Raw genomic sequence first — 11094 nt, 5'->3', positions numbered from 1 at the left:
CCAATCCGAAGTTGATAAAATGTTGCTGGAAGAAGCTAGTAAACATGGACTATTGGAGTGGAAAAAGTTCATTGTAATTTTAATAGATGAAATGAAGTTGCGAGAGAGTTTGGTCTATGATAAGCATCATCATAATGTGATTGGTTTCGTTCATTTGAGTGATGTAGAAAATCAACTAAGCGAGAGCAACATTTCCGATAATAGCGTTGCAACACATTTGCTTTGCCTTATGGTAAGAGGTGTTTTTACTGGATTGCATTTTCCGTATGCTCATTTTGCTACAGCTGAAGTAACAGGATCATCGCTATTTTTCATGGTCTGGGAGGCAATAGAACGATTAGAGAGACTTGGTTTTAAAGTAATAGCAGTAACCGGAGATGGCGCTTCAACAAATCGAAAGCTATTTAATATACACTCTGTTAGTAAGGATGATGTTTGTCACCGAGTTAAAAATCCATATACTACTGAAGAACGATACATTCACTTCTTTTCAGACATCCCTCACCTTATTAAAACAACGCGTAATTGTTGGTCACATTCCTTTGGGCATGGATGGACAAGAAAACTGTGGGTGAGTATAAATCATGTGGTTGTTTGCTCTTTCAAATTATGAATCTGTTCACAGATCAATGGCAAACATATTAGCTGGGATCATTTGCGCTCCCTCTACAATGGTAAAGTATCAATGGGAAAGAGGTCAGAGGGACTATTTCTTCTTAAAAAACTTTCGAAAGAACATGTTGATCTAAATTCGTATTCAAGAATGAAAGTGAGCCTTGCAGCCGAGGTAAGGAAATGCCTTGTTATTAAATTAATACATCGTTATGCACAGGTATTAAGTGAATCAGTCGCTGAAGGATTGTGTATGCAAGGGTCTGTGGACACATTTGAAACGCAAAGATTCGTGCGCATGATGGATAAGTTGTTCGACTGTCTTAATGTACGTCACCCAAAAGTATACTTAAAACGGAGAAAACACAACTTGAAGCCATATGAAGATGCTGACGATGCACGCCTAAATGTAAGATTAAAATGGCAACATACCATTTATAACACACTGTACACACACTTCTATTGCAGTGGTTGGAAAAAGATTTCCTAGGATACCTCAAAGAATGGGAGGATAGTGTGGAAACAAGAACTGATGTACCGAAGGCAGAAAAACCAACAATGCTTCTAAGCAGGGCAACTAGGGAAGGATTAAGGATTACTGGTAATTACATATAGCATATACATACATGTATAGGTATGTGCATATCTATTTTTGCAGTGAAATCATTTGTGGCTGTCATTCGATACTTGTTTAGTCTACCATGTGTGTCTGGTCGATACTTACTCAGCGAATGTTTCTCTCAAGATCCATTAGAAAACTATTTTGGACAGTTGCGTAGTAGAGGAGGATTTTGTACTAACCCTACTCTACAATCTTGCTTGCAATCTTCCCAATCAATTCGAGTTCAAGGCAGTCTTTCCATGCTACCAGTAAGGGGAAATTCGTCTAAAAAGAGAAGGCTATTTAATGAAGAGGAAGTAGTTGATGACACTCCCCTTAAGAAGAGACCTAGACATAAGTAGGGTGTGTTGTATGTATTATTGTGTTTCATGTTGTTTTTAACTCTATAATTCCATGACTGTATTAATTACTATCGTAACTTCAATACATACTTGTAATTAGATAAGTAATATCCCTAAAACGAGAGAAACATAATATTGCACCAAAGTATTAATACATGTACACAGCTACAGCTAGTCAGTACTGAGATCTTTTCTGAGACTTTTTGATCTTTTGACATTCTTTTGCTTGGCTAGCTTGTACTGCTCAAGCCAAGAAGACACCATTGAAAAACCTCTCATAGTTATCCACTTTTCAATTATCTCCTCCAGCAATTGTGATTGTTCAATCTCTAAATCAATGTCAATGGATATCATAGACCACCAAAATTGTACATCATCATCGGCTACTACTTCAGCAATCAACTCCTTACTGCTCGTTTGTTGTGTTCGTAAGTGCTGTGGGAGCAATTCTTGTGTTTTTATTTCAATAGCTTTAAACAGCATAAAACTTTTGTCATCTACGTAGAACAGTCCACCTCTGTCAATGTTTGCCATCCATTCCATTGAAAAGTCGTAAAAAGAGCAGTCTTCAATACTTCCATGTCGATGACCCACCATTTTCATTTGAGAGAGACATTCAACAAAGTTAGCAGCAGTACATGAATTAACTTTTTTATACACTTCTAATAGCTTTTTTGTTGTATAGCCGGCTGCATATCTAACAGCATTACATTCGTCACATGAAAGATCTTCTCGTTTACGGGTAAGCTTACTTGAATTATCTTCACAGTGACTTAGACTCCTAACCAAAACTTTTTCGAACAAAACTCGATTTACTGACTGCTGTTGATGTACACTGACAACTGATATTCCTAGCTGGGCACAACCATGTTTCCATACACCAGGTAGTTCCTGCTGTGATGACGTGAAGAATAATGTTTGAGCTCGCTCTTTTGCTGTGTGTTCTCTGACTCTCCCAAAGTGCTTCAGTGTTTTGTTTATCACAGCTACTAGTTCCAGACAAAATGTTTGAAGTATGGCCTTCTTTTCAGCTGACTGTGACAATTCCACAACTTGTTGTATAGATCTTTTACTTTCTACTTTAAACAGATAGGTCTACTGTTTTGGAGTCTATATAGTCTGATGCTAGAGGTTGCATACAATGAAGGCTCAAGGTGTTCAGCTTCTGCCGCTGTTGCTATGTATTGTATCCACCTGCTGGGGACAACAAGGTAAATGGATCCAATCATGTGTCATGAATAATATTACATCTCAGCTGAACTGCTACAGTATTATTATTGGCATGGTATGGCTTAACATTGTAAAATTTGTGTCACTAAACAGTCTCACTGTCCCTGGGATCGGGTCGTACCATCACTACAAACAATATGGAGATCCTTATCACTGACATTGGGGAGGATGCTCCGGGTGGTCTCCCTTCTCTTACCTGTCACACTGATCTCACTACCTGCTGTAGAAGTAATGCTGACAACAATGGTATGGGAGCACTGGGACAGTGGACGTATCCTAATAGGAGTGTGATACCGCAAAATGGTGGCTCAGCAAACGCAGGACAGCAGTTCTACATTAACAGGAATGCTCCCAAACTCATCAGACTGAACCGTAGACAGGGTAACAACCCCCTCACTCCAACCGGGTCCTACTGTTGTACTGTACCAACTACTGGAGGAGATATGACCATCTGTGCCAACCTGGGTGAGTGGATAAAAGTATTACCATTGCCCTAACTTCTGTATTTAAATTTATTTCACCCAGTGTATGCACCTCCATGAGTTTATGAAACCATCACAACTCTCCTATTTACATAACCTTATCTCCCTTGCAGTTCCACCACTCTGTTTTGATAATCTCCCGACCATTTCTAATGGAGGCATAACCTATAATAATGGACAAGCCACTTACAACTGCTTTGGTGACTACCGTCTGGTCGGAGATGCAATGAGGACTTGTGGGAGTGAGGGTATCTGGGGAGGGTCAGCTCCAGTGTGTCAGCGTAAGGAATGACTGAATGTGTAATAACGTGTATGTTATGCGTATACCTGTTCCCATATAGAGATAACCTGCTCTGACTTACTACCCACACTGACCAACGGGGTGATATCTTACAGTGATGGATCCACTGGCATCAGACCAGTGGGCACTACAGCTACTTACTCTTGTACCAATGGCTACCGTCTGGTCGGAGAGGCAATGAGGACTTGTGGGAGTGAGGGTACCTGGAGTGGATCAGCTCCAGTGTGTCAGCGTAAGAAATGCTGATCATGAATGTGTAATAATGTGTACGTAGGGTGCTTGTGTTCCATATATAGAGATAACCTGCTCTGATTTATCCACACTGGCAAATGGGGACATTAACTATGGTGCTGGATCTACTAACAGCAGACCAGTGGACACTGTGGCCACCTACAGCTGTAACTTTGGCTACACTATCAATGGCGGCAGCACCAGGACTTGTGAGAGTGATGGAAATGATAAAGTGTGGAGTGGGTCTCCTCCAACTTGTCAGCGTAAGTGGAACTGACCCACTATATATTCTTTTGTTGAATGTACCTATTCCCACAGAGATAACCTGCTCTGATTTACCCACACTGATCGTTTCCTACGATGGTGGATCCACTGACATCAGACCAGTGGATACTGGAGCTACCTACTCCTGTGACACTGGCTACACTATCAATGGAGACCAGCAGGATTTGTGGGGTTAATAGAATGTGGAGTGGGTCAACTCCAACTTGTCGAGGTAAGGAGTACAAGCTAGACGTGTATGATGCATGGATGGTTGATAGATTTTGTTGCCCCAGCCACCTGTCCTGACCTCCCTGTACCAACCAATGGAATGATCAGCTACAGCTCTAGTACCTCACCATGCCCTGAGGGAGCCACGGTCACACAGAGCTGCTTGAATGGATACGTACCCGCCACTACTACCAGCACTACTACCAGAGTGTGTCTGGCTAACAGATCATGGAGTGGATCACCCCTCACTTGTGAAGGTAAGTATATACAATGTTGTATAACAGAGATACAATCCCCCCATCCCCACAGTACCTCCAGTACCTCCTGTATACGTTTCCTTGGGAACCACCAACTATGCTGGTATGAACTCACAGGTTGACATAAACACTATCGGGGAGGCCGATGATCAGGCGCTTATCTGCAGAACTAACAATGCTCAATGCTGTCGTGGAAGCGACGGCCTTGCAGCCGGGGAGTGGAGGTTTCCCAGCGGAGAGGTTGTTCCTAGACGATCTGATGTCAACACCTCGGTTCCATTCGTTTCCTCTCGTGGTGTTGGGATACTTCGACTCCATCGTCGAGGGTCTGTGTCAGGCCCCACTGGGTCCTACTGCTGTGTGATTCCTGACAGTACTGGAGTAGATATGACATTCTGTGTGCGGCTAGGTGAGCTTGGATAATAAATTTTTTATCTGCAATAATCATTTATTCTCTTAGTAACTACCACTGCTATAGTTACCAGCACCACTTCATCTAGCTCATGTAAGCCTCACTGCTATTTGTGCTGATATTACAGTGTCTTATAAACAGTACTCTCCTGTGGCCCTCCTCGCTCTATTGACAACGGATATCCTGGACAACCAACCAGCACAATGATTGGAGGAGAGGCGACCTACACCTAGCTGTGACACTGGATTCATTCATTCTGGGTCATCTATTGCCACTTGTCTGTCCACTGGCAGTTGGAGCAATCCACCGTCTTGTCAGAGTGAGGGTTACCATTATATTTGTCTGACACTAATAACACCCCCATGCATATAGCCCCTCCCCCTGTCTACCTATCCCTATCCTCCACCAACTACCTGTCTGGGCTCTCTGAGATCCCCCTGTCCTCCTTGGGAAAGGGGAGTGGCCTCGTTTGTCATACTGACCTTGCTGGCTGCTGTGAGGGGAACACAGGAGATTGGTACTATCCTAACGGGTCTGTTGTTACAGAGGATGGAGCGTTGTATGTTAGCGGAGGTCAGATGAGTGTCAGTCTGATGATGAGTGGAACAGCTTCTGCTCCTGGTGGTGTCTACTGCTGTGTGTTGCCTACCAGTGGAGGGATGAGCACAGCATGTATTGTGTTAGGTTAGTGCTAACATAATTATACTGTTGGGTTGTCATTACCCCATATTCCATTACAGCCTCTACTGATGATCATGATTGAGAGCTCTCCCTCTAGTTCTGACAACACTGGTGCTATGGTGGGAGGAGTGGTGGCCCTGGTAGTGGTAGTGATTGCAGTGACTGTAGTGATGGTGACCTACCTGGTGCTCCGGTACAAGAGAGGAGGGAAAATGTGACAAACAAATGTTATTGTACTAAGTGATATCATCTGTTCTCTCCACACACAGGACCGTTCTGCAAGATATCCCCCTTACTGACCGGGGTCAAAGTGCAGCTGCTACCTACGAGACTGCCCCTGCCATTTATGAGGAGATCCCAGCCTCCAGAGAGGTCAAAGGTGACTACAGCTATACGCAAAACAAAGCCTACTCGACTGTGAGTGGGCGTGGCAACACAGAGGCTCCAGCTGCTGGAGGAATACGATAAAAAAACTGAATTGAACTAGCATATGTTTGTGAGTGCTCATATTCATTCAAAAAAATTAATGTTCCAAATTCAGTAGCAATATCAGCCCATCTCATTTTCGATGGTATATACACTGATTTTTTGTGTCCGGCATAGCTATTAAAAATTCGGCCTGCATAGGAACGAGCACACAACCACGTATGTGGGTGGGTAAAAATTAATTTCAGACACTTAGCTTGGCAACTCAATAAAAGTATAAAATACATAGTGTTCTCAAAGGTTACTCGTGTCCTTCACCAGATCAGCTATTCTGTACCAGGCAATCTTGCACACCTCAGCCAGTGCATTCTCAAGCTCACTCTCAACATCGTTATTCACTCTCTTTCTGATCTCTCGGAAAATCGACTCTTTCTTATTCTCTCGTACACACAAAATGAATGGAAACTGAAATTTCTCCTTGTACGTCTGGTTTAACTCTGTTAGGGACCTCTTTTCGTCCACACTGAGGCTCAATAATCCAGCACTTTTGTGCTCTCTCGCCGATTCGTCCGACAGTAGTTTTTCTGCAGCTAACTTCCCAGCCAGATCAGGATGGCATCTCACTACTCTTAGTTTCGTGGTTTTGTTGAGAGCTCCTAGGAAGGTCCCAAAGGCAGAGTGAAGTGATTCTCTGTTTAGAAATGGATGAGAACTCCAGACACCAGCTGCAACAAATGGACAGTGCTCTATGACCGAGCCAAACTTGTCTTTAAAGTCTGAGTAGTCCAACAGGTTTACATTCTCAATAGATAGCATGTCGAGCCACTAGCACTCGATCTCATGAACAGCACCCCCATAAGGTAAGGCAACGCCCATGCACTTGCTCCAATTAATGTGACTTGGGACGACCCATACCATATAGATCTATTAAGAGAACTTCTGTCTGGCTGGATACTACAAAAGTGACTCTGAGTCGAGTGAGGACATGTGGGGATCAGTAGCCATTGTGTTAGTGAGTGCAGTAGTGATGCTACTGGTTGTCAAGCACAGGACATCCCTGAAGAAGCACATGTGTCAATCCAAAGCTCATCTCAAAGGAAAAACAGTTTTGGTCACTGGAGCTAACTGTGGAATAGGATATGAGACTGCATTGGAACTCGCAAAGAGACAAGCACGAGTTATTCTAGCCTGTCGGAATATCGAAAATGGGGAGCAAGCTGCAGTTAAAATTCGCCAGAAAAGTGGTAATCAGGACATTATTTTCCTTCAATTAGATCTTGAATCGATGGTTTCAATCCGTCTATTCGCTGAGAAAATCTTGGAGTTTGAACCACACATTGATGTTTTGCTAAATAATGCTGGTGTGATGTATCCTGAATATTGTGCTACGGAAGATGGATTTGAGTTACATATGGGAGTTAATCATCTAGGCCATTTTCTTCTGACAAATTTGTTACTGGAACGTTTGAAAGAATCTCAACCAAGTAGAATTGTCACCGTCTCTTCACTTCTTTACAAAAACTGTGACCAATTTGACTTTGATAATATGAATAGTAAAAGTGAAGCACGTCTGAGCACTCAACCAAATCGTCATGTAGCTTACTGTCAGAGCAAACTGGCTAATATTTTGTTCACCCGAGAGTTGGCACGACGACTATCAGGCACACGAGTTACAGCTAATGTCCTCTCTCCTGGGATGGTCCAAACACGACTTGGACGACACTCTCTCCGCAAGCTACCATTTGCTCTACAGGTAAGTTCTTCTGCATGTTATATGGCATAACATATTTCTGCCACTGGTACTACTGTCTAAATAGCCACTGTCTAACTACCTATGTGAGGCTAGCCTCGTTCCCGGCCTCGGTCTATTATAAAACTAGGTAGAAAACAAAACTCTAACCCTCTTTTTGACCAAGTGTTATAGTCGGTCGGTCGGCCTATTGTGAGGCTAACCCATATCCCATATCCTAATTTCAGCGTAAAATTTCATCTGCACATTTTTTCCTGCAGCCGCTGGTATATGTTGTTCTCTCGCTGCTCTTTAAGACTCCTTGGGAGGGAGCTCAGACAAGCATCCACTGTGCCCTGGCTGAGGAGATGGAGGAGGTGTCCGGAGCATTCGTTCGTGACTGTCAACAAGCTCAACTCCTCACAGATGTTAGCAAGGATGAACATGTAGCTAGGAAACTATGGGATGTTAGCTGTAGATTAGTAGGAATCGTTTGATTATGGTTGTTTGCTTGTAGGGTGCTTTCCCCTGTGGCTGTGAACATTGAGTGGGCGTAGCTAATTTGCGCATGAGCATTTACATCCTATGGCCTATGGCATGTGATTATTATCTATTATTATATTATCTACTTCAGCAGCAAGCTTTTAAATATCATGTCTGTCAAGTGTCGCAAATGGGTCCTCAAGAGCCACTTCAGTGGCATGCCCAAGAGAGAAGACCTTGATCTAGTGGAGGAAGAGCTGCCACCACTCAAGGATGGAGGTTACCTTTTGCTGTTTAATAATGTTTTTCCACAAAGCTATAATTATTGAAGCTTGTGATAAAATAATATCAGCAGCAACGCCAGATAATTGTGTGATTGTACCATAGCTAGCTAGCTATAGCAACAGTGCCTAGCTAGCTAGCTATAGCACCTATCAATCAATAATGCACTTGTCAAAGTAATGCCCCACCTCCCCCCTACCGGGGATAAGTGGGGATTAGTTGGGGATTAGACTTGAATTACTCCCCTACCTAGGGGACGTACTTAGACAGATCACTTAGAGATCACCTGATGCATGCATTGGGTCAAAGGTCAATTAAAGATCACATGATATCTGCCCACACTCTTCCTTCCAACAGGTATACAGTGACAGCAAAATTTAATCCTGAAGCAATCTCTGCCTTGACTTCACTAGCTCTATAGGAGTAAGCTTATAGCTGTCAATGTAAGAACATATTTATACAGTGATTCTGTACTTGTTATCTTCTCGCTACAGTGAAACCATGAAGAAATAGCTACAGTGTGATACAATGCAGGTCTAATCCCCACATAACCCCCATGTTGCACCAGAGGATTAGACCAAATAAACATGCCTAAAGGTAGGGGTATTAGATCATGTGATTGGTCTAATCCCCACCTATCCCCGGTAGGGGGGGGTGGGGCATTAGATTGATAAGTGCATAAGTACTAGATGGGCGTGGCCTGTCCACCCAAAAGAACGGGTTTGAAGCATTTGTACTGCTGCTTTACTAACTATGAAGTTAATATTCGCCGCGCCTCAAACTGCAGAGCTAAGCTTGCTTTCCGGCTTACTGCTGGGAAACCAAAAAATGCATTACGTATATTTAAAGGATTCTGTGATCTGATTAGTCCGTGCTCTACTGCAATATTCAATTCTTGCATGCAGTGAGTACAAATCCATTATAGGCTTGAAACCCGTCATCCCTCTTTTTTTGGGTGGACAGGCCACACCCATCTATAACTACAGATGCTATTTTATCAGAATTGCCTCCTCACAGAGTACATGTGTGAAGCACTATGGCTGTCTGTGGATCCTTACATGCGTCCCTACAGCAGAAGATTTCCTGTGGACACCACTATGATCGGTGCACAAGTAGCAAAGTAAAGATGATGAAAATACCAGTTTTTTGGTTTATATCTAGTTAGCTAGAGCTATTAATGTGCTCATAAATGATGTGTAAATCCCTACAGAGTTACTGAGAGCAAGTCTTCGAAATTCGCAGTGGGAGATTTGTTGGCAGGATCCTTAGGATGGAGATCACATACAATTGGCTCTGAGACGACTGACGTGCATAAGCTCGACTCCACCCTGTACACGGACAGAGCGTCCACAGCTGTTGGAGTACTAGGAATGCCTGGGTAAGGTCATGTGATACTTTGTTATTGTTGCCTATGATAGCAGAATTCCTGATGAAAGTGACAGCACATTATTCTTCATTTCAGAGCTACTGCCTATTTTGGATTTTTGAATATTCTTGCACCCAAAGAGGGAGAGACGTTGGTGGTCAATGGTGCTGCTGGAGCTGTGGGCTCTCTTGTCGGACAGATTGCCAAGATTAAAGGCTGCAGGGTAGTAGGTGAGTGTGATTCTTGAATGAGCCTTCTGTAACATTGTATTGGTGTTTCAGGATTTGCTGGCACTGATGAAAAAGTGGAATACATCAAGGGACTGGGATTCGATGAGGCGTTCAACTACAAGACCATGGGGTCTATGAGTGAGACACTGAAGAAGGCTTGTCCCAAAGGCATCGACATGTTCTTTGATAATGTAAGTTAAACAATGTGACAATACCTTGTATAATAATTATATGCAATCATGTGTAGGTGGGTGGCGAGTGGTTTGAAACTGTTCTGACTCAAATGAATTTATTTGGTCGTGTATCGATTTGCGGGGCTATTTCTGAGTACAACATAGATGAACCAAAAAGTAACGTTCATAAGTTAATATTTGTCCATTACTCTTGAGTTATTCATTTTAGGCCGAGCCGTCAATCAGTTGATCCTCTTTAATCAGCTCAAGATTGAGGGGTTCATGGTGATGCGGTGGCTCAAGGAATGGCCGGAATGTTTCATGCAAATGAGCCAATGGATTGCTGAGGTGAGAATTAGCTATTTCTGTTCACCATGTTATTACTTGTTTCTTATGTGTAGGGGAAACTCAAGTATAAAGAAACTGTCACTGTGGGATTTGAAAATATGTTTGATGCTTTCCTCGGGCTTTTCACTGGAGCAAATACAGGAAAGGCAGTCGTTAAAGCTTGAATGACTGTAGATGCTATACATAGATGCTAATTTTGTTGTGTGCAACTGGTAGAGTAGTATCAAGATGTTTACTTTGTGTATTTGCAAAACTTTGTTCTCGAGTTATACCTATAGTTTTGTTTGCCATTGCAACTGTTTAGTAGTAAAACTTGCCTGTGTTGTGCTATAATAACATCGTGGGTTGCAATGTTTCACAATCAAAGTTTTTACTCAACCTGCGGTGTTAGCAGAG

The 11094-nt window shown here is 42.8% G+C and overlaps 3 protein-coding genes across 3 annotated transcripts; all 3 read left to right on the top strand.

The window, feature by feature from the left end:
- The first annotated feature begins 2656 nt into the window (after positions 1 to 2656).
- Positions 2657 to 4517, top strand: LOC135335336 (sushi, von Willebrand factor type A, EGF and pentraxin domain-containing protein 1-like). Its single transcript, XM_064530803.1, has 7 exons — positions 2657 to 2786; positions 2899 to 3270; positions 3401 to 3568; positions 3629 to 3820; positions 3885 to 4082; positions 4138 to 4315; positions 4377 to 4517. The coding sequence occupies exons 1-6, from the start codon at positions 2717 to 2719 to the stop codon at positions 4278 to 4280; spliced, it is 1143 nt and encodes a 380-aa protein (XP_064386873.1). The 5' UTR covers positions 2657 to 2716; the 3' UTR covers positions 4281 to 4315; positions 4377 to 4517.
- Positions 4518 to 7019: 2502 nt separating this feature from the next.
- Positions 7020 to 8347, top strand: LOC135335344 (retinol dehydrogenase 11-like). Its single transcript, XM_064530812.1, has 2 exons — positions 7020 to 7840; positions 8098 to 8347. Exons 1-2 carry the CDS (start codon positions 7073 to 7075, stop codon positions 8311 to 8313), a joined length of 984 nt encoding a protein of 327 aa, XP_064386882.1. The 5' UTR covers positions 7020 to 7072; the 3' UTR covers positions 8314 to 8347.
- A 34-nt stretch (positions 8348 to 8381) lies between these two features.
- On the top strand, positions 8382 to 11064 carry LOC135335343 (prostaglandin reductase 1-like). The gene is made up of 8 exons (XM_064530810.1): positions 8382 to 8578; positions 9599 to 9701; positions 9792 to 9959; positions 10044 to 10177; positions 10229 to 10368; positions 10425 to 10527; positions 10580 to 10698; positions 10752 to 11064. The coding sequence occupies exons 1-8, from the start codon at positions 8470 to 8472 to the stop codon at positions 10860 to 10862; spliced, it is 987 nt and encodes a 328-aa protein (XP_064386880.1). The 5' UTR covers positions 8382 to 8469; the 3' UTR covers positions 10863 to 11064.
- The last annotated feature ends 30 nt before the right edge of the window (positions 11065 to 11094 follow it).

Source organism: Halichondria panicea, chromosome 4, assembly GCF_963675165.1.
Source record: "Halichondria panicea chromosome 4, odHalPani1.1, whole genome shotgun sequence".
Taxonomy (NCBI): Eukaryota; Metazoa; Porifera; class Demospongiae; order Suberitida; family Halichondriidae; genus Halichondria; species Halichondria panicea.
Note: the sequence above shows the minus strand (reverse complement) of the source record. Positions and strands in the feature narration are given on the sequence as shown.

Coding starts and splice junctions, on each gene's coding strand:
- LOC135335336 (XM_064530803.1), top strand. CDS start 2,717: ATGAAGGCTCAAGGTGTTCAGCTTCTGCCGCTGTTGCTATGTATTGTA. Junction 3,821..3,884: donor ATCAGCTCCAGTGTGTCAGC/GTAAGAAATGCT, acceptor TTCCATATATAG/AGATAACCTGCTCTGATTTA. Junction 4,083..4,137: donor GTCTCCTCCAACTTGTCAGC/GTAAGTGGAACT, acceptor CTATTCCCACAG/AGATAACCTGCTCTGATTTA.
- LOC135335344 (XM_064530812.1), top strand. CDS start 7,073: ATGTGGGGATCAGTAGCCATTGTGTTAGTGAGTGCAGTAGTGATGCTA. Junction 7,841..8,097: donor AGCTACCATTTGCTCTACAG/GTAAGTTCTTCT, acceptor TTTTTCCTGCAG/CCGCTGGTATATGTTGTTCT.
- LOC135335343 (XM_064530810.1), top strand. CDS start 8,470: ATGTCTGTCAAGTGTCGCAAATGGGTCCTCAAGAGCCACTTCAGTGGC. Junction 8,579..9,598: donor GCCACCACTCAAGGATGGAG/GTTACCTTTTGC, acceptor GCCTCCTCACAG/AGTACATGTGTGAAGCACTA. Junction 10,369..10,424: donor TCGACATGTTCTTTGATAAT/GTAAGTTAAACA, acceptor AATCATGTGTAG/GTGGGTGGCGAGTGGTTTGA.